Source organism: Pithys albifrons, chromosome 3 (genome assembly GCF_047495875.1).
Source record: "Pithys albifrons albifrons isolate INPA30051 chromosome 3, PitAlb_v1, whole genome shotgun sequence".
NCBI lineage: Eukaryota > Metazoa > Chordata > Aves > Passeriformes > Thamnophilidae > Pithys > Pithys albifrons.
The window spans coordinates 65215259-65236216 of NC_092460.1; the positions used below are offsets into that span (position 1 = coordinate 65215259).

The 20958-nt window shown below is 39.4% G+C and overlaps 1 protein-coding gene across 1 annotated transcript; it reads left to right on the plus strand.

Annotated features, from left to right (window-relative positions):
* The first annotated feature begins 3521 nt into the window (after positions 1-3521).
* TSPAN8 (tetraspanin 8) lies at positions 3522-18641 on the plus strand. The gene is made up of 8 exons (XM_071549956.1): positions 3522-3699; positions 8946-9008; positions 11670-11798; positions 12412-12486; positions 12572-12679; positions 14457-14606; positions 16288-16371; positions 18431-18641. The coding sequence occupies exons 1-8, from the start codon at positions 3640-3642 to the stop codon at positions 18482-18484; spliced, it is 723 nt and encodes a 240-aa protein (XP_071406057.1). The 5' UTR covers positions 3522-3639; the 3' UTR covers positions 18485-18641.
* The last annotated feature ends 2317 nt before the right edge of the window (positions 18642-20958 follow it).

Sequence of the window (20958 nt, forward strand, 5' to 3'; positions counted from 1 at the left end):
TATTATAATATTGCAGTAAGATCTATTTTCTAAGTTTGTAACCCAAAACATGAGTTGTAGTGGACTGAGGACAAGCTTAGTCAGACCCAGTGCTGCAAATATAGTCAAGGACAAGAACAGATACTCCCATCTTGCACTGGTTTGCAAGTGTTTGTCCTACTGTTTGGACTGCAAACATGCCTTCTTTAGGCAGCATTCCCCATCTAGATGAGTGTCAAAATGCTGTTACAAGGCTGATGACACACAGCCTTTGCTTCACCTGGCATTATTGTGAAAGCATGAGAAAGCTCTTATAGTTTGTACTCTAGTTTAGACAGGAGTTTAATTAGGAAATGCAGAAACTTGTATTGAGCAGAGACCTCAGAGCAACAAGTGAGGTTGCAAGAAGTGAAGTATTCCTTGGTCTGAAAGACAAATGCTGTGACATCCTGAAATCCATCTCTGCACACCCTTATATAGGCTGACTCTACTGATTCAGCAGATCCCAAGATCTACTGATCTCTCTGAGTCTTCAAGCTCCACTTTAAATATAGTTCTTACCCATCTTGTCTGTTTTACATTTATCACTGAACTGAGCAGAAATTCTGATGACAAAACCCCTTATATTATCCACTCTCCACAACTCACTCAGAGGTGAGGTTCAAAGAACACACTGCTACAAGAAAAACCAGTTTTTCAAGACTGGACCTGAATGCATGACTGGCTGTACAGTGAATCATCTGATATGGGGCTTTGGTCACAGTCTGACCTTGTAGAGGCACCTCACAAGACAGAATGGAGTTTGTAACACAAGAAGAAGAAGACTCAAAGTGAGAGAGGCTTGGAAGTGAAAGAAAAAAGTATTGCAAACCCAACTGTAGCTGCTTGGGATGTGTCAAAGGGAAGATGCTTTACTCCAGGTTCATTACAGACATAATGGCATTTTTTTTTCTGCCAAAATGTGCCTCTCCCTTTCCGGGTTCTTGTGTGAGACAGTGGGCAAAGTCAGCAGTGTCATAGCTCCCTTGTGGTGGGAAACTATCTGTGTTGAGTCAGAGTCCCACCCTGTGCTGCACCCAGGCTAGGCCCTGATAACCCTCCTCTTCTAATCTGTAAGGAGGAGCAGTAAGTCAATGGGTTTTCACAACTTCTTTCCTGGGAAAAGCTTTTGAGCCATTTGTGGCATAGGCTTAGTTACTGGTACGGTATAACTGATCATCTAAAGTCAGTGGAGGGGTAATGGAAGCAATTTCACATGCAGACAAAACAGCAGCAAAATTTCTCATGCCATTGCTGTCATTCATAAGCCTCTGCAATTTTCTGCATGACCTTCATACTTGTAGGTACAACTGCAAGCATAATCTGTGCCATAATTGTGGCTTTTCCCTTCTCCGAGACATAAAGAAGCACTCTGTAGCCAGGAAATAAGAAATAGGCAACTAATACAGAAGATTTAAGCTGAAAATCTGTCACTTAGTGGAAACTGCTGCTTTGCTTTTAATTTCAGATGACATATTTTTACTTTGGATACCATTATAGGTAGATATGAAACATGCAGGAACTATAGCAAATTCACATGGAAACTGAGTTTCCATTCAGCAGCCTATTCAGCATGTTGGAAACTGGGATCTTACCAGAACTTGTGTATGGTTTTGTTCAATAGGCATATTAAAAAAAAGTAAAAGAAAAAACCCCAAAAGTTCTGAGTATTTGCACCTGAAAGGTCCTTGCACACTGGCCTTTTTTGAAGAGCTTCCTATACTACTATTGCACCACCACATTTTCCCTCAGACATCTCAGACTGAATGCCTGGCCTAAGCACCTCACAGACAACAATGCTACAGCTCAAGCCTTTCTTAATGAGTATCTACTCTGTTTGAAGTTTTATAGCTGTGTAGATTTTATATATAATGCTTTCTCCAAACTTCACTTGTAATAAACTTAGTTTACTGCAATTGCATGGTCTGACTGCAGACTTATCTTTTCAAATCCTATGCAATCTGTGATTCCCTTACTGCCCTTTATGGTCCTTTTCATACAATTTTATATGGCCTTTTAAACTTTTCTCATGGTTCATCTGTGGCTATGGCATGCCTCCATAAAGACACCCACATTTCTCAACTTGCTTTTTTGTTGAGTGTATTAGATCTAAACCATACTGCACAGTTTTTTCTCACAATCCTTGCAAAATCTGTATTTCATGAATGCAACTATTTTTAGGGTGAATATTGCAAAATAAGCTAGTCAGACAGCTCGTTTTCCATAGTTATATGAAAGTATTATTCCAGAAAGAAGCTCAGAAAGTCAAAGGTAGGCATAGAACCAGGCCTGAAAAGGGAAATGGTTGTGTCTGTTTAAATACAATTAGTGAAAGGAAATTGAGAGATTGCAATATCACACCTTCATTAAAAGCTATTTTAGAGAGCAGCTAGAGGAAGTAGTTTTAAATATACAGTAGATGGTTTTTTTTGTGGATCCCATACAAGCTAGATTCTCAGTTACATCTTTTTGTCACTATCTACAGATGTGTTATAGACTAACACTTTTCATTTTTTCCAAATACAGACAGAGGAACTGAGGAATGGGAACTGACATTGAAAACTGAAAAATGAGTTTGGGCTAAGGGGTCTTCATAAATCAGTTCAGACCACTGTGTCCTTAATATTTTACATTGTGTTCATCTCCAAATTAAAGCTTCCTTTTCATGGCAAACTCAGGGAAACCTGTGTCTGACCCTCATTCCTAAAAGGACTGCTGCATGAGGCTTCTTCAGAAAATAGGCTGATAGAGAAAACAGGGCTATGATACCTTTATTTTTCCCTCAGGATTCTTAGTTGGAAGGACACAGAAGAAAATGAAAAAGACATAAACCAAAACTAATGAAGACTATTCCCTTGCCTTCCGGAATGAATCTAGCTACTGTTGCTGAGAGGTATCCTGCATCTGATGCCAGAACTGGGATTGCTGCGCTGGGGTTGACAACACTTAGGAAAACCTGCACAGTGGGATGTTTGGTGCACCACAGTGCTCAGGTTCCTGGGGTCCTGACTTGGTGAGGAAGAGGGAAAAGATCTGAAGTAAATACTCTGAAGGGAGAAAATGTTGGCTGATTCCTTACCCCTCCTCTGCTAGGATAAAGCAGACCCATCCCTTTAAGCCACTTGAATATCTGAAGTGGGAGTGTGAACACAACTGAATGAATGCTGGCAATGATCACCAGGCAGTGAAAGAGTAAATCCTGCAACAAAAAGCATTAAGAAATACAGTCATTTCCAGCTCTTAAAGTCAGGTCTGTAAAAAGTTTCTATGCTCACTTCTCTTTCTTCTTAAACTATGACTTTTGCTATTATTTACTTTTGAGGCGTAGGACAAGTAACAGGATTACAGAGAAGCACAAACCGCAGTGACACAATAACATTCTGGAGACTCGGTGATAACACCTGCTAGTGCTTCCCCAACACTCTGGTTAATATTTACCCCAAAGGAGCCAGTTATTTAACTGTCGATAACTTGGTCATAATTTTTGCTTTCAATAGCAGAGCATGGTGTATTTGACATGGTTTGAGAGGTTCTGAAGACAAAACCCCAACTTTTATATAAAAGTCAAACTTTTAGGGAATTTTCTTCTGCAGCGCTCATTTTTGTCTCAGCTTGTTGAAAATGGCGGGTGTAAGCAGCTGCATGAAGTATTCCATGTTCATCTTCAACTTTTTATTTTGGGTAAGTTGATGGTTAAACTGTTATTAGTGATGAATGAAATATGTTCACCATTATTTGAATGCTGTAGTTAAAGGAATTGTAAAGAAAAGGGAGCATAAGTGAAACCAGAGTATGATTCTAAACCAGGAAGAGGAGAATATGTTTAACTTTTGCCTTCCTTTTGTCTTTTTCCTTCTAAATACCTTTCCCTCTGCATTTAGAAGTAGACAAACCACAAGTCTGCCTCCCTGCTCATATTGTGCCCCTCATGTCAAGGGACATCACTCTTCTCAGAATGTAACAGACTCTCCACTTGCAGTTGTCTTACTTTTATTGTCTGTTGCTTTCATCCAAATGGTATGATCCTGAAAATGTAGTTGCAACAAAAGATACAGAAAATTCACTTGAATTTTTAGCCTCCTAGTTGATAAATGATTTTCATATCCTTCTTTATGGTTCTTTGCTTTACATTCAGTGTATTATTTGTTTCTGCTGGTGGACAGTAAATCTTCGTAAGATAGTATAAGCTGGTAGTACTGCCAATAGCTGTATCAAGGCTGGTACAGCATGGGGCAGCAAGTAGATTTCTAGTTGTTATTTGAACCACATTTGTCTATTTATGGTATCTCAGCTGGTTTGCAAGAATTTCAGGTCCTGGAAATTCTGGAAAGGTTTGAATTAAAGAACATTTATCTCATGGTTCAACCTCATTGTCAGATTTCCTGAGAGAGATTTGCCAGGTTCACCAGAGGTTCACTGAAACCAGAAGCAGAACTACCAGCCACATTATAGGCTTTCCCTCAAGAAATTATTTTCACGTGAAAAGGTGATACCTTTTAAGAGGGACCACAAACAGTAACCCTGGAAAATTTGTGGCTGTTCAAAATGAGAAGAATTAATATAATTCTTTGATTGCTTGTGGACCTTACAAAGAAATTTGTGACAGGCCGGCAATGGGTAGGACTATCTCCCCTATTTTCTTGCTCTATGAAGGCAGACTGAAGATATCTGACATTTGTGTTGAAGGTTTTCTGTAACAGTAGTTACAAAAATCTGTACATTTCTGAATTGAAATTCCCACCCCTCAGGAAGCTTTTCCTGTTGTGGTTTGACCCCAGCCAGCAACCAAGTACCATGCAGCCACTAACTCTCCAACCAGCAGGACTGGGGAGAGAATCAAAAGAGGAAATGCTGGAATACTCATGAACTGATTTAAAGACAGTTTAATAGGGAAAGCAAAAGCCATACATACAAGCAAAGCAAAACCAGGAATTAACTTCTCATGGGCAGACAGGTGTTCAGCCATCTCCAGGACAGTAGGGCCCCATCATGTGTGACAGTTACTTGGAAGACAAGTGCTATCACTGCCTTTCTCCTTCTTCCTTCCATTTTATATGCTGAGAATGATGTCATATGGTATGGAATATTCCTTTGGTCATTTGGGGTCAGCTGCCTTGGCCATGTCTTACATGTATTTTCAACCCTGTGCTCAGCACAAATCCAAAACACAGCCCCATATTAGCCACTGTGAAGAAAATTAACTTTATGCCACCCAAAACCAGTGCATGTGTTCACATTCATCTGTATTTACTGTAAACTATAACAGGGGCATGTGTGTCAGATTAGCATTAGAAAAGCTCCAAACTACTTCTGGAATGAACATTTAAATAATGCCCCATGCCTCCAGTGACAGCATGGGTTTCCTAGGGGAAAAAAAAAGGGTTTCAATCTTGGGGAAGTCTTGAAACAAACATGTGTGAAATAAACTTCCTATCTTTATGTCAAAGTTAGTAAATCCATACTCTGTTCTGAGGAAGAATATACTGAGAATATTTGCTGTTCATGTGACTGCCTGGATGGAACAGGCAAGAACAGGAATGGAGCTATAGTTAATTTTTTTTAAAGGAAGATGTTTAGCACTATCAAGATTGGATAGAACAGATGTGGTGCAAACAGGAATATAAGCTGAAGCGGTACAGTGAAACTAAATCTTTTGGTTCACATTCCTGTATCTAATTCCCGGAAATCATTAAATTGCTCTGGTAAGGTAGAGGAAACAGTGATGACTTTACAGCCACTGGTCCCACAGCTGCTCTCCCTAATACACAAGGCAGTTGACAAGTGGAAAATTACTGATAGTAGGAAATGAAGGTGACTTTGCCTTAACTAGGTAAGAACAAGAGTTGCATATTTACCTGGTGTCCTTTCACTTTACACCCTTTGCAATCTCTCTGGGAGTGTCCCCTCTTAGAAGGGTCAGGAATGCGCTTCCCAGCCTTTTGATGTCAGCTCTTACAGCCTCGCTCTAAGTGTGTAAGCCCTGGAATGGTCTAAGACAGCTCTGCAAAGTGACTATGACTTTACTACATGACTTCATGTGTCTCCTGGGAATCTACAGTCCCATGAGCCCCATGCTGGGCTTCAGCATATCAGCAGAGCTTTGCACCTGCCCATTTGGTGAAAAATGTCTGACCATGGGCTTTTGAATACCTGTGTTTTGGAGCTGGGTGCCTGTATGGTGTTCCTAATAGTCCTTGAATTAATCTTTGTCAGTTTTATGCATGAAACCTGAAACATATGTCAGATTTTTCCATCTTTCCCTTCTTCAGAGTTTTAAGGATATCTAGTCTCACCAGCTGCCTTTATTTTGTCAGCTTCTGCTACTCCACAGAAAATTGCAGAATTAGCTTTTTGTTTTGTTTTGTTTTGTGGGCTTTTTTTCCCACTAAATACTGATGTCTGATGCAAGTTTGACACAACATGATTAATGTTTCTCTTACAGTTCAAAGAGTAGAAAGAACAGTAGTTGAAATCACAGACTATTCTGAGTTGGAAGGGACCCACAAGGATCATCGAGTCCAACTCTTAAGTCAATGGCCCACATAGGGAATTAAACCCATGACCTTGGCATTATTTCAACCAAGTTTTAACCAATCTTTGATCAGTTATTGATACCAGACTTGCAGTTCTAATGGCTATAAAGAAAGTGGCCCCTTCCCCAAACCTTATATCTGAACATCTCAGTTCTGGAAGCAGCAACAAAAGCTTAGCAGATATGTTGAGCCATGGACCGTATTATCTGTAGGACCTTCCTAGCATGGTTAATTTCAGGTATCTCAAGGAAATATTCCAGTCAAACATTTTCCTGAACAGAAGCAACCTTGTGTAAACCTCTTTCTGATACCCTTGAACCAATTGTTTAAAAAATGTGCACCAGTGGAGGAAATTCCCCATTAGGTTTGGTGCATGAGCAGTGCAGAGTCTTGATCCACTGGTGGTCCAGAATCATGGCAGACTCATCTGAGGTATTATTAATTTAACTAGGCTATATTTCTTCATCACACCAAGACTGAAGGGCTTGAAAAGAGAAGGACTGACCAAATTTGAGAGAAAGAAGTCTTTCTCTTGTTCAGTTTATGAGACTGAGATAAGACCACTGATTCTTTATGAGGGGTTGTGGCAAAAATACAATAGCCATCTAGTTTTGGGAAAATGAGTGAGGACCTTTTTATTTCATCAGAAAATACTGGTTTCATCAAAAATGAAATCTTATGAAGGTTTCTTTAGTTAAAACTTTATTTTAAAAACACCTAAAAGTTAGGATGGAGTATTCCAGCAAACTTGAAATGTTCAACTTGGACTCTCTGGGGACAGCCCATTAGTTATTTCAAAATTTTGTGCATTCTTGTACACTTTGTATATTATAAAAATAAACAGAAACAAAACACTAAGAATTTACCGAAATAGAATATTTTTTTATCAGCCTGAATCAGCTCTATACACACCTTACTAAAATTTTGATTTGTAAGTGATGTTCCTTTTTTTGCCTGGAGGAAACACGTATTGTAGTATTCCCATCTGATTGGTAAGGTCCTGTACATTTAGCTATATTTAATTCTACTACTATATTGTCTTTTTATAGGAGGTCCTATGTAAAAACCAAGGCAGTGTGCCAAATTCTGTTTGGATTTGTAGCAATAGATGCTTCAGTGGAAATCTTCACGTTAGCGAGCCTATGTTGTCTCATGGATAGACACATCACTCACACAGTGCTGCTGAACAACATCCAAAAGCATATGATATGATCAGTTTCTCAGCAGATTCAATGGGATTCACAAGGTTTCACTGGGAGTTCTAGTTAAATTTGATTACATTTTATAGCTGTCATTGATTGCAAAGCTTTCATTTTCATGTTTAAAATGTACTTACAGCAGTTTTACTTAGAGAAGGAAAATGTGTGGTACTCATGTCTAAGTGCTGGCTCTGTTCCATAGTGCATAATCTGCTAAAGTTGTTATGGTCTTTGATGTGGAATATTGTACAAAAACTTTTGCAGGGAAAGTATTTTTATACAGGAAGACAAATCTAAATATGAACAGTCTCTGGTCCTCAGTGATCTCTCTTTCCTGCCAATTGTCTCAGTAGGTACAATCCTTACACCTTGTTAGCCTCTTAATTATCTGTCTCCAACACTTAATAAAGAGAAATTCTGTAAAAGAATCACCAGGGTCAAGGTTAGGAATAGGATGAGGGTCACCGTGGAACAGTACTGCAATGATCAGTGAAATAGGAGCTCAGTTATGATGAGGGACTGTATCTGGACCTGGGATTCATCTACCCTGACTTCAGCAACTTAAAGCAAGTCATTCTGGTCTAACATTCATATGTACATGACCAAATATGGTTGTTTTCTATGCAAATATAATGGAAAGAGTTACTACAGGCATTTTATGAGGACTGTTCTAAGGATTGGAGATGGCCAGATATTTTTGCATTGAAAACAGCAGAAAAACTTTATTTAGAACTTTTCCTGGTAGTTTTACTATTGAGACTATGTCTCTAGATATATGTCCAGAATAAATCTGGAAACAACATTTATGTAAACATCCCTTATCAATTCTCACCTTTCCATTATACAAAAAGCAACATTCTTTACAGACATGTTATATACACACGATAGCAATTTATATTCCTCTCTAATCTGACAGATTTTCTGAGTGCTTCCCAACCACACGTATAAATCATGAAGGAAATGCATAGTCCTCTGAGGTAGAAACATCAGGGATTTGGTTCATACCTGAAGATTTAACTACCGTTATGAATTTTCCTGGATATGAATCAGTATTCTATGCTCCATCAATTCATGTTTCTTTCACTTTGCCAAACAAATGATTACGGAAGTTTGGACAGCATCTGTTGCAATTTGCATATTGAACGTTAGTCAAAAATTGCTGACCTTTCTAACTTGTCTTTGTTTTCTCCTGCAGGTGTGTGGTTCCATTATTTTGGGAGTCTCTATATGGATACGTGTTAGCAGAGATGCTCAGGAGGTAAACGCGTGCAGTCATACCAGCACCATGTAAAATGTGGAAGCTACTAGATATGCTTTAATTTCCCATCTTCATTTTCAATAATTTTTGATATTTTTGTTGAGGTGGTTTGTGTGGGTGAAGATTAATGCATTTTATGACATTAAGATTAAACAACTTGGTGCAGGTAGTCAGATAAAGTGATTGATGCAAGCAGAGATATGTGACTACAGGAAGTGTGTGCTTTTGTTATTAATGCAGTTTCATGCAGATGCATACAGATTTCTGTTTGAAAACAGGTGTGTCTCTCCCCTATTGGAAACTAATGATGTTATTGATTTCAATGCTTGACAGAAAAATGAGGAGCCATGTAGCTCATAGCTTTTTCAATGTTTTTCTCTATTAGAATAGTATAGTTATGTATATTCCTAGGGTTACTTCATATTTATAGGGAATATTTTTATCTTTCTCACTATCTTCTATAAGATAATTCCTTAGTAACTGCAGCTTTGAAAAGGAGCAAGGATTTTGCCCTTCTATTTTCAACAGCTCCTTAGAAATACCTTATCCTTCTTCCCTCATATTTGTTTAGAAAGAGTTTTAGACACTCAAAACCTCCTACTTAGGATAAAAGTGTCCTGACAACCCTCCTGCAGGGAGAAGAGTCCCTGAGTTCCCTGCTGGATATTTGTATGGGTTATTAAATCATTTCAGACTTTAGGACTTCCTGTTCCTCGAAGTCAGGGAAAACACTATCTTGAGGAGCCCTTAGTCTTGTAGATATGCCCAGAGGATGGTCCCATTGGTGCAAAGGCCCTTTGGTTCTGTGGGCTCTTTGGCCCAGCATGCATTCAGGTTAAAATGGTATACTCTTTCTTGTGAATGTGGGTCCTAGAAATACAAAATAATTGAAAAATTTTACTTGTATTGCTCTATTTCCAAAATATTTCTGGCCATAGAAGTGAAAAAAATGGCCAGACGTGACATGGAAGCACTTTTTTTGGCTTCCAGATTTAGTCTTTTGTATAGGTTAATTTGCCATTCTTCAGATCACTCCCCTGCTGCTCTAGCACAGTCCATCAGTTAAGAACAATACGTTTTAAGTCAGTACTTTCCCATCTATAAAAAAAATAGAGGAGATAAGAAGTTAGCCTTATATATCTCCTGGCATTTGGCGGATGACACTGTTGCTTCTCGCGAGTCCCAGATGTCTGGTGTCTGGCAGAGGATGGATACAAAAGAACTCAGTTCACGATGATGTGTCATGGGGTAAATTAGGTCGTGGTGAAGAGCTCTGACGTTCTGATCCATGGAGGAGGAAGAATGGCAACTTTCACTGCTCAGTTGGTATTTTACTTGAAGCTAGAATTGCCATACCTGCTAGTTGACAATCTCTAATATGACGGCTCAGAAGGTACCAATGGTGCTTGCAAAACCACAACCACTAGTATCCTTTCTTTTCTGAAGTGACAGTACTCCCCAAAATCCTATGAATTAAGATTAGGGGCAAAAATGGAAAGCATTTTCTCACATTTTTTCTTCCAGGCAGGCAAAGCTCTCATTTGAACCAATGTATATTTTGCCTAAGTAATAATTGAGCAGAGCATAAGGATTTGGCTGGAGATGAATAGAGCTTTCTAAGAATAAATAACAGAAGGTTCTGTCCAACTTGGAAGGGGAAAGAACAACACATTCTTCAAATTATACTTGTCCATATACCTTTGTAATTTCCATTAGAAGATAAATGTGACAACTTCCAGACATTTTTGCTAATCTTGGCACCAGTCACACTGGAAAATATTCTTTGAACATTTTTTTCCTATTTTAGCCTTTGGCCTTAGTCAGTCCTGTGGGAATTGAATAATTTGATATTTTATAATATTGAGGTACATGAATTGTTTAGTGAATGTCCCACACATCAAAATAGAGTTCTCATCTCTGAAGCTAATATTAGAGATTATGCCTGGGAAAAAAAAAAGAAAAAAGAAAACGAAAGCTGCTTTGGAAAATACATCTATTTCTCTAATGTATCCAGCATCGCTCTGAGAATTGTTCTCTCAGGAACAGCGACAGTATATGTTCCTTGCCTTCTAATGACAAACAGAGGTTTTGTTTCTTTAACATTTGGTTAATGTAGGAGAGATTTTGTGATAATCAGATTTGCTACTTCCGGTAAAAAGCAAAGATTCTTCGATTGAAAGCCAAGTGAAAACCACTTTAAAGACTTGACATCTTTATTTACTCTGTAAAGTTGACACCAAAGAGAGCCGAGACTCCTCCCACCTTGCTTGTTATACTCCCCGACACTTCCTGATGATGTCAGATGATATGAAATACCTCTATGGCTGCTTAAGTCAGATGATGCCTGTCCCCTCTAATCTGTGTCACAACCTTTGAGGCCTGCTAAAAACTGAGGCCTAAATGGGGACCTATGCTGACTAAAGCCAAAACTACTACATTGTGCAGAAACAAAGACTGTGTAAAGGCAGGTTCTACCAAGCTACCCAATAAAATGTTTAAGAAGGTAGCATTAGAGCTTTGTGTATTTATGGATCAGAATTTCTCCATTGCTGCCAATCAGTGTATTTACCAGTTATGAAGTGATTATCCTGTTTTGGGAGACACAGATGTATTCAGGAGGACCTTCTTGTGGTTGAGAGATTTTTTTTCCTCTCATTTCAGGAGCTGGAGATAGACAGCAGCCTGTTTGCAGGGGTTGATCTGCTGATAGCCGTGGGCTCCATCATTATGGTTCTTGGGTTTCTGGGGTGCTGTGGTGCTGTAAAGGAGAGCCGGTGCATGCTGCTTTTGGTAGGAAAGAAAAACATTTGTCTACTTTTAACAGGTCACAGCTACATTTGATGGATAAAGTCCTTGCAAGTAGTATCAAATGAGTATGGGAGCCCTTCAGTTTAACCAAAGACATTTTTATGATCATGTGTTTTCATTGCTTACCTTGAGCTTGAGCCCCTTCTGGATTCTAGTGGGGTAAAATTGATAGTGGTCTCAGCAACAAGAAAACAGGATCCAGAAAGACTTGAGCTTTTTTGCCACCCAGCCATCACCAAAGTTCCCTCTATTAATCCTCCCTCATTACCTATCCCATTTAATTTAATAAATTCCCAGTTGCTCCCTTTGCTGACTTACCCAGAATGTCCTCCCTGTCCTCCTGCCCAACAGCTCTCACTTACACACTAGCCATCATGCCACCACTCTGGTGTGCACCTTGTGTTGATCAGCAGCTGAGCACACTCTCTCAAGCACCCCATTTTTTATCACCAAAGAAGAAATAACTGGAGCAGCTCTGACTGTAACTGAGTTCTATGTATATGGCTATTCAAGCACATTAATGTAAATTTAGAAGAAATTATATCACCTTGGTCAAAAGTATTATAGTTTCCTCTTCCTTTTGTTTTCATTCTAGTTTTTCATTGGACTGCTTCTGATCCTGATTCTTCAGGTTGTAGGAGGTATTTTAGGAGCAGTGTACAGATCTCAGGTACAGTATTATTCTATATTTTCACCGATGTCTTCATAGAATTTTGTTTGTACTGTAAAAAATAACAATATATTTTAAATCGCAGGTTGAAACATCCCTTAACAAGACTCTAATTGATAGTGTGAATGCACTGCAAGGCTCTGCACAAGATCATAAAGTGTTTCAGGAGAAATTCCAGAAGTTTGAGAGACAGGTAATTAAAAACCAATAAAGGGCAGAGGTTGTTGCTATTTGTTCCATCTCTGGCATTTGTCTCTGCTTCATGTTACGACTACTTTGCTATAGATTTGAATTTCATTCCCTGGCAATGGAAAAAGGTCTGACTTAAAGGCAAGTTAAAACACTGGAGAAGAAGCTTTGGTTCTCTTGACATGACATGGTCTTTCTGTGATGATTTTCTTGTGCAATAGTGTTAATAAGAGGAATGAAGCAAGGGAACACAACATGCAAGTGAGATTGACAGCTAAGCTCTTACATGAGAAGGTTACCTGCTCCTTTGTTACCACTTTCCCTTCTGAAGGAACATTGATCCCTCACCATACCCCCCCAAAAAAAAGAACTATCCTGTATTCTTAAGGAAAGATTACCCCAGGGATGAGGAAAACTTCAGGAGCGTATTTAATTTTGGAATATCCTATTGCCATGAAGTCATTAAATGCCACATTTTACTGTCTGAGAATGGGGAAAAGTATTGTGCTAATACTTTTTCTGGCTCCCTCCAGTTGCAAGACACGGACACTTAGTGCCAGCTTGTTCCTAGGTATCACAGAGAGAATATCCTTGAATTTTACTGATATCACTGATAGTGTAGACTCTTTGCCCTCCCATCTAATACATGGATCTGGACATGAACAGAATTCCTGCTGTTCAGTTTTTGAGGGTTCTTTTTTAGACCTTAATGGGTGATGACTTTGATGGATGGACTTATAAATAATTCCTATGTTTTTAATACTGCTCTGTGAAAGAAAAGGCAGAAAGAAATAATATCTAGGTGCCTTATGTTACTTCCATTTCTTCCTCATTCCACCTCCAGCTTTGTCCTCTGCTTCTGAGAGAGTTATTTCTTCTGATAAAATGAGCAACTCCCTAGAGAGATGATTGAAGGGTGAGCAAAACGAAAAATTCCATAATTACTGTATTAATTTTGAAATAGACCAGGACTTATTTATTATGTCCCACAGCCTTTGCCTTTACACAAAATTATGTGAAAATTTCCAGCTGCTTCTTAGAGGAGTGAGGATCTCAAACTCATGTCTGTACCCCTAAGCTTTAGTGGCTTGAATAAAATGAAACATGAAGTGAAATTGCACCCAGTTTAGGTTTCACAAACCCCCAATGGGGCCCTGATCTTCTCAGGCCATTTCTAATTTAATGGGATAACCATTGTTCAAAGTGGTTATTTTTCTAGATTTCAGAGTTTTATGTGACTGAATTTTATGTTTCCAGCCTGGTTTTTCAAGTTGTGAAATGTGGATGTTACTCACCTTCTGCAAGTAAAACCTACAAAAAGAAGACTTGCTTCTAAAACAATACTATACCCAGTGTTGTTCCATGTTCTAATTCCATGCTGGCACTGACTATTACTAGCTTGATAGTATGTTAATGTTTTTGAGAACTTTGTACTGAAAATCAGGTCTTTCCCCCCTATTTCTTCTTCTTTTTTTAAAAAAAAACTTGTGCACTTACATTCTTGTAACTGGTATGGAAATCACAGGACCACAGAATATGCTAGTTGGAAGGGACCCACAGGGATCACTGAGTCCAACACTTAGCTCTGCACAGAACAATCCCCAAGAATCACACCAAATGTAAAGGATTTTTGTGACATAGCAATTTGGGTCTACTTCCACGTGGTAAAAGCTGAAAGAAGATTCATCCTTCATTGTTCCTCTCAGCTCCCTCACCTACTCTCCTCAAACCGAAAATCACTGTGTTTTTAGCTCATATCCCCATTTCCTTCTTTCTTTTAGAACCAATGCTGTGGATTGCTGAAGGGACCTGAAGACTGGGGAAACAATTTTAACAATCCTTCTGGTAACAGTAAAATCTGTGAGTGTGAACCAAAGAAGCCATCAAAAGACCCCTGCGACCTCTTTGAAGATAGATACATCTATAAAACAGTAAGAAAAATGTAATGTTCCATCTTCTTTCCAAAAAGCCAAGTTTTAACCCAAGGTTGTCTTTGGTGACTGGCATAGTCAGGAGTTCTTTATCCTTCCAAAAAGGCAAAGTTTTGTTTTCTTTTGATCCAGAATTGCCTCTGTGCCATTTGTCCAAAAAATGACTGTGCATACATGAAGTCCTCTGCTCCTCCCTCTTCCTGGGATGCCTCCATTTTAGGACCTCAACAGTCTGCATGGTTACTATTGGTGAAAACTCTTATGGCCTTGTAGCCAGGATGTGCCTCTGGGTCAGATTGGCACATCAGCTACTCCTTGGCTCTCTTTCCTACCTCAGAAAGTTATGTTCCCACCAAGTCATTTCTGTAGTAGACATGTTGACTGAGAGGATTGCAAACTGCTAAGGGATATTAAAAAAGAGCACACTAAATGCAAGACCTGAGGAGTTTTATAAACCTTTAATAACAAAATCCACACTCATTTTGAAGGATCTGCTGGAAAGAAACCTTACATATTGTAGGCTTCATGGCAACATATTTAAAATGTGATTTCCCACAACTACAGCCTTTTGAAAACCTTGAAACAATTAATATAATAACAAGGCAAAAATATCTGGTGGCAGGCAACAAGAAAGCATACTCAAACATTGATAGGTGGACAGTAGAGATCTCAATGAGTTGTTATGGGTTCACCTAGGTGGGCCTAGATTTGGGTTCTGGAGTTTGGACTAGGCCGAAGCTGTCAGCTGACTTGAGCTGGGCTGAGCTAACAGCTGACCTCTTCTAGCCAGTAATTTTGTATTCCATACCACATTATGACATCATCTCCAGGGAAGTAGGAACCAGTGTGGGTGTGGTTAAGGCAGTCGCTTCTCAGCCTCCTCTTGGGAGGACGCATGATGCTGTCCCAGGGGGGATGGAGAGGACCAGGTCCACCACTGGCTCACAGGGTATCTCAGGAAAGTAAAATGTGTTCTTCTGGGTCTCTCCTTTCTGCTTGAGTTTGTCTCCCTGGAGAATAAGGTTTTTCTTAAGTAATGTGTAGTTAGGACAGTAGAATTTGTGTGTTCGTTAAGAAGTTGAGGTGGGGAACTTGTTGTTCCAGACTTGTGTGAGTGTATATTTGTACTCTCTTCTAATTGTCTCTTTCTTTCTGTGAAAATATATGTAGTTTTAGTATAAATGCGGTTTGAAGTGTTTTTTTCTTTCCCCTCTCTTTTCCTTCCTTTCCCTGGTGTTAGGAGGGAGGCTTTTCTCTCTGTGCTTGGGGGGGGTTGGCAGTTGCTTATCTCAAACCAACACAGAGTTCATTTCAAGGTTTACCTGTCTCCTTAAGAGGAAATTTGGACTCCATGCATATATAAGTGTCTTGGTTTGAGATCATGCAAACATTAGGCATTACAGCTGTATATCTTCCTTTGAAACTTTACCTTCTTATGGTCAGCTACTAAATCTTTGCATTTGGGAAGGCAATAACTGGATATCTTTCTCAGAGCATAAGGTACACATAGATGTGTTCTTTTTGTTCATTAGCAACAAGTCAGAATAAATTCAAATGGTCTTTAACAGAGAGTCAAAGAGAAAGAGAGAAAGCATGAGAAAGTTATTTTAGAAGATGAATTCCTAGTAACCTTCAAATAACATTGTTTACCTGTAATTAATAATTTTTTTCATATTTTTAGCCTTGTGGAGAAGTGATTATCAAATACCTTAAGGACCATCTGGTCATAATTATGGGGATCGCCTTTGGACTGGCTGTTGTTGAGGTATGAGTGTACAGCATTAAAGTATTTAGTAGCTGACAAGAAATATGTTCTACTTAGAATAACATTGGGAGTGGGATTAAAACACCTGGCTTGCTCAATTAATAGACAAAGAAAACCGTTTCTCACCTTTGCTATAATCTTACTGTTATTTCATATAAACAGTATATGGCTGCTGAGCTGTGAACTTCAGGTGGGATCAGACCACCCTGCTATGTGTGAGTGTATCACATGTGTCTTTTTTTGCAAAAAATTGACAGTCCTGGAGCCAGGCAGTGCCCTGACGCCGAGTTCCGTAGGGAGAGGGATGTGTGCATATACAGACACAGAAGACATGAGGCAGAATAGCCAGACTTTTCCTCCTCTTTCTCTTCTTTGTGTGAGGAAAAAGTCATCTCCTAAGAAAACTTAGCTTCTAGACTACATATTCTTATCACAGAGAAACTGCAGTACAAAATTACAATTCTGAGTTGTACTTTAGCTATCAAGATGGTGCATGAATGTGTCTGAGTGCACACCTGTGATGCTCCATATATTCCTGTGTGTAAAAAATGCAAAGAATGTGAGTTGTTCATTTTAATTGCCTCATCATACACTGAAGAATAACATGCAAAATTTTCTCTGAAGAAAAGAGGAAAATAAGTGAGGTTATCCAGTCAGCTACTTGATTTGGATTTGATTAGGAGAAAATGACAAAGAAACAGGGCATTTCTTCATGTTGCTTTCTTTGGTCATTTCCTGTCTTTTCACTCTTCTTCCTTGGTTCCCCTCCTCCCCTCACTTCTCATCGTAAAAGGATTAGAAGACAGCATGAATAAACAATATAAGCATCAAGTGGTAGAAATCGTCAGCTGGAAATTTATGCTTGATAAATATTTAGCCTTTCCAAAGATACTAACTTATGACTTCTCAAGCAACTGACAATCACAGACCATGTGCTTAACCACCTCTCTGCTTTGAAACAACCCCAGATGAACAGAAGTGCCCTTCCCCTCTCTGCCTGTTCCAATATGCCAGTTGTGGGCTGTTACTGGTTTCAGCTCACACTTTTAGTGAAAATGATACTGATAAGAAGGGCCAAGTCTCATTTGGGCACAAGTGAAAATACGGGCATAGTATGACAGGAAAGCCCTATCAGTTTATTCCAGCTGTACCTCCCCTTGTATTAGCTGTACCTTTGTTACATATGCTCTTCTCGATCTTTTCCTTATTTAAATGAAATATCCTGGTGTCCGTGTCTTCATAAATGTCAGTTGGATGCTTTCCACTTTTGTGGAACAGCTTCATAGACTGGTTTATTCTAAATCTGGAAGGAAACATTCAGATCTTCTGATCTCACCAGCTGTCTGTCACAGGCTGTGGAATTTCACCCAGTAATTTCCACTACAGAAGATGACCCCACTGAATGTTCTATTTAAGTAACAGCTTCTTCAGTGGAATCAGTGCTTCTATCCCAAATCTATTATTGATGAATATAAAATATTTGTTTCATGATCATGTGCAACTCAAAGCAGTGAGGTATGTGTGTAGATGTGTACCTGTACACAATAGGCACACATGTAAGTGTACCTGTACACATAATACTTTACACGTATATTTACAAAAAAGAGAGTGACAGTGGAAAAGAAGACAGAGTTCAAAGGAAAACAATCCTTAAAATACACAGTGAAAATTCCACTAACTTTATTAGAAAATAAAATACTGAATTTTTGTCTGTATTTTTTTAACTTCTTAGTAATTTCTGCTCTGTTACAGCTGACAAGCGCGTTTTAAAGCCCCAAAACTACAGAGTTTCCCATTCACAGAGGCAAAACACCTTTTAAACAAATGAAACTCCTCCATCATGCCAGCAGTCTTACCTATGGTACATACTGACTTCATTAAAATGGCTCTATTCTCTAGTCATGCTCTTCAAGAGTTACATTAGAAAAGATCTACATAACAGATTTAGCCTGCATGCAAATCCAAGACATTTGCAAACAAAATATTCCCATTGTGTATCAGTTGTATCCTGGGATTTTCAGAACAGCCAAGTAATACCAGAAATGTCTTTGTTTCCCAGATTCTTGGTTTGGTGTTTTCTATGAGCCTCTACTGCCAGATCCAGAGAAGATGAAACTGTGGAAGTGTCAGAATGATGTCACCAGCCAAATCAAAACCTTTCTAGATAGAAGGATATTTGGCTCAACACACTCAGATGCACGATCCTGGTCACTATGGAGATGAAAACAGCAGCCCTTATGCACATGGATGCTGCACAATTTGCAAAATAACCTCTTTATACTTCATAAGACTTAATTATGTGAATATGATTTTTTATTTGCAATAAACATTTTTGTTTATGCTTCTGAGGTGTTTATTTTGTCTGAAGACATCCTTTAAGTTATGCTGAGGTTCCGAGTTCGCTGTGCAGTGGGCCCACACAGGTGTTACACCACCCATAGCAGTCTAACCCTCATGCAGTGGCTGACTGCTCTGGCGAACTCAGGCCCACAGGCAGCTTTGCTTGTGGGGCAGAGTGTTTTCATTAAGAGAGTTGTGGGTCAGTTTGACACTCAATATGATGAGGGTTCTGTTATGTGTGAGAAGCACAGGGACTCATTTGCATCCAAACGAGGAGTTTCATTTCAGGGATGTTTAAATCAGTATCCTGGCAGCTGAGCTGGTCACTCTCAAGCCCAAGTGATGCTTAAGTTGCATACATGAGCTGGATTCAGTGGCACCTGTTTTGCAAATAAGCACCAATGGTGAAACCCAAGCCCATGTAAGGTGTACACAGAAGTCATGTGGGTGAAGGTTCACCCAGGGCGGCCTAGGCGACCCATGGGCTCTCCAGCAATGTGTGGACTAGCAGAGGGCACAAAGCAGCAGCTGTATAGCCTTTGAACTGACCAGTGCATTCAAGTGTTGGGGTCCTGAGGTACTTACAGCCCTGATTGTCCCTGCCCAGAACCCTAGGGTTCTCCTGACAGTGCCCATGGCCGAGGACTCCACATCAGACTCTTGGGCTAGTCAACTCCTGCCCCACTGATGTCATCGCAGGGCTGGTCTCCAGCTCCTTTGCCCAGCCATGGAAAGTCATCTAGCAACCAGACATCTGGTACTTGCCATTCCCTCTGCTAACCTCAGACACCATGCCAGAAGTATTCAAAGTTTGTTGGACCAGATAAAAAGCATGACTACATACTCAGCTGTACTATCTGAAAGGGGAAATTCTGGCTTCCAGTTCCTCCTCCCCAGAGTGTTTTTTTCTGTGCATATCTTACCCATGATCTGAAATCCTGAAGGCTGAGCCTGAATCACCCAGATCATGGTATGGCTGTGGCAGTCGGATATAATGAGAGGAAAGAAATGGGAATATAAGGACAACACACAGAAATTGTCGCTTCTTCTTTTTTCTCCTTCTTCCCTTGAAGAAGAAGTGTTCTCCTATTTGAATGAAGGACCAGAGGGTCTCCAATAGAGTGGGATCTTAGAGCTGTGGATGCCTGATGGATGGACACAAAGAGGAATTTACAGCTTTCCCTTGCTGCCAGAAGGAGTCAACTTCAGGCAACTTCAAACTCGAGTATTACTGCTATGGATTTGTAATGAGCATTGACATGAGACTGACAATATACTCTGTCTTGCACACCAGTCTGGTCCTGTATGCTGCCCTAGGGGATGAAGATCCAGATGTATAAAAGCAAGGTGTTAGTACATATAAATTTTTTGGATATAGTCTTCAAAATACCCTTTGCTTGCATCAAAATAATGATGTGTGATACCTTAGACTTTGTTGTTAAGACGCTTTAAACTGTTGATTTTAGAACATTACAAGCAACACCAAAACGTTGGCTTCAGTGAGGAACTTTGACACAAGAGCTTTATCTGGCATTAAGGTGAAGAGTTCCTCTGCTTATGTAGGCAATTTGTCTCTATTCCCTCAAGCTCTAAGGAATAAAACTAAAGTACTATGATTATATGCTACCATGATTGCTTAAACAGGATTGAACCAATGAAGACATTCAGAATATTACCAATTTGTTGCTGAAGTGGGTTTGCCTCTAAAACATGCCCATTGCCTTTGATGTTGCAAAACTTATTTACTTCTAATGTTTAGTAGACTCCTGAAGTTTTCTCCCATATTTTTTCAGTGGAAACAGCAAAATGCTAGGCATAAACTAAGGAGAAATCTGTCTGGATAAGAGTCATCTGGCCACATGCAAAACTATGGAGTAGAAACTCGTATCATAGAATTTTGGAATGTTTTGGATTGAAATGGACCTTTAAAGATAGTTTAGTCCACCCCACCCCCACTGTCATATATAAGCTACCTTGTGGACTCACTCTATAATCAATGAAGAGAAATAAACAAACCTAGGATTTGAGCCATCTTATTCGAAAATAGATGTCCAAAGAGGTTAGATGAGTCACTGCAAATAGGTGAAGTTGGAGTGAATGAATCTCATTCTGCAATACTGAACTTGCTAACATCAGAAGTCATGATCAACCAGTAAAGACCATTAATAAAATACTCCATGAAAGTGTATTGATTATTCATTAGTTCATTGACCTTTTTGCTCAGTCATACTCTAGCCTACGTGAAAA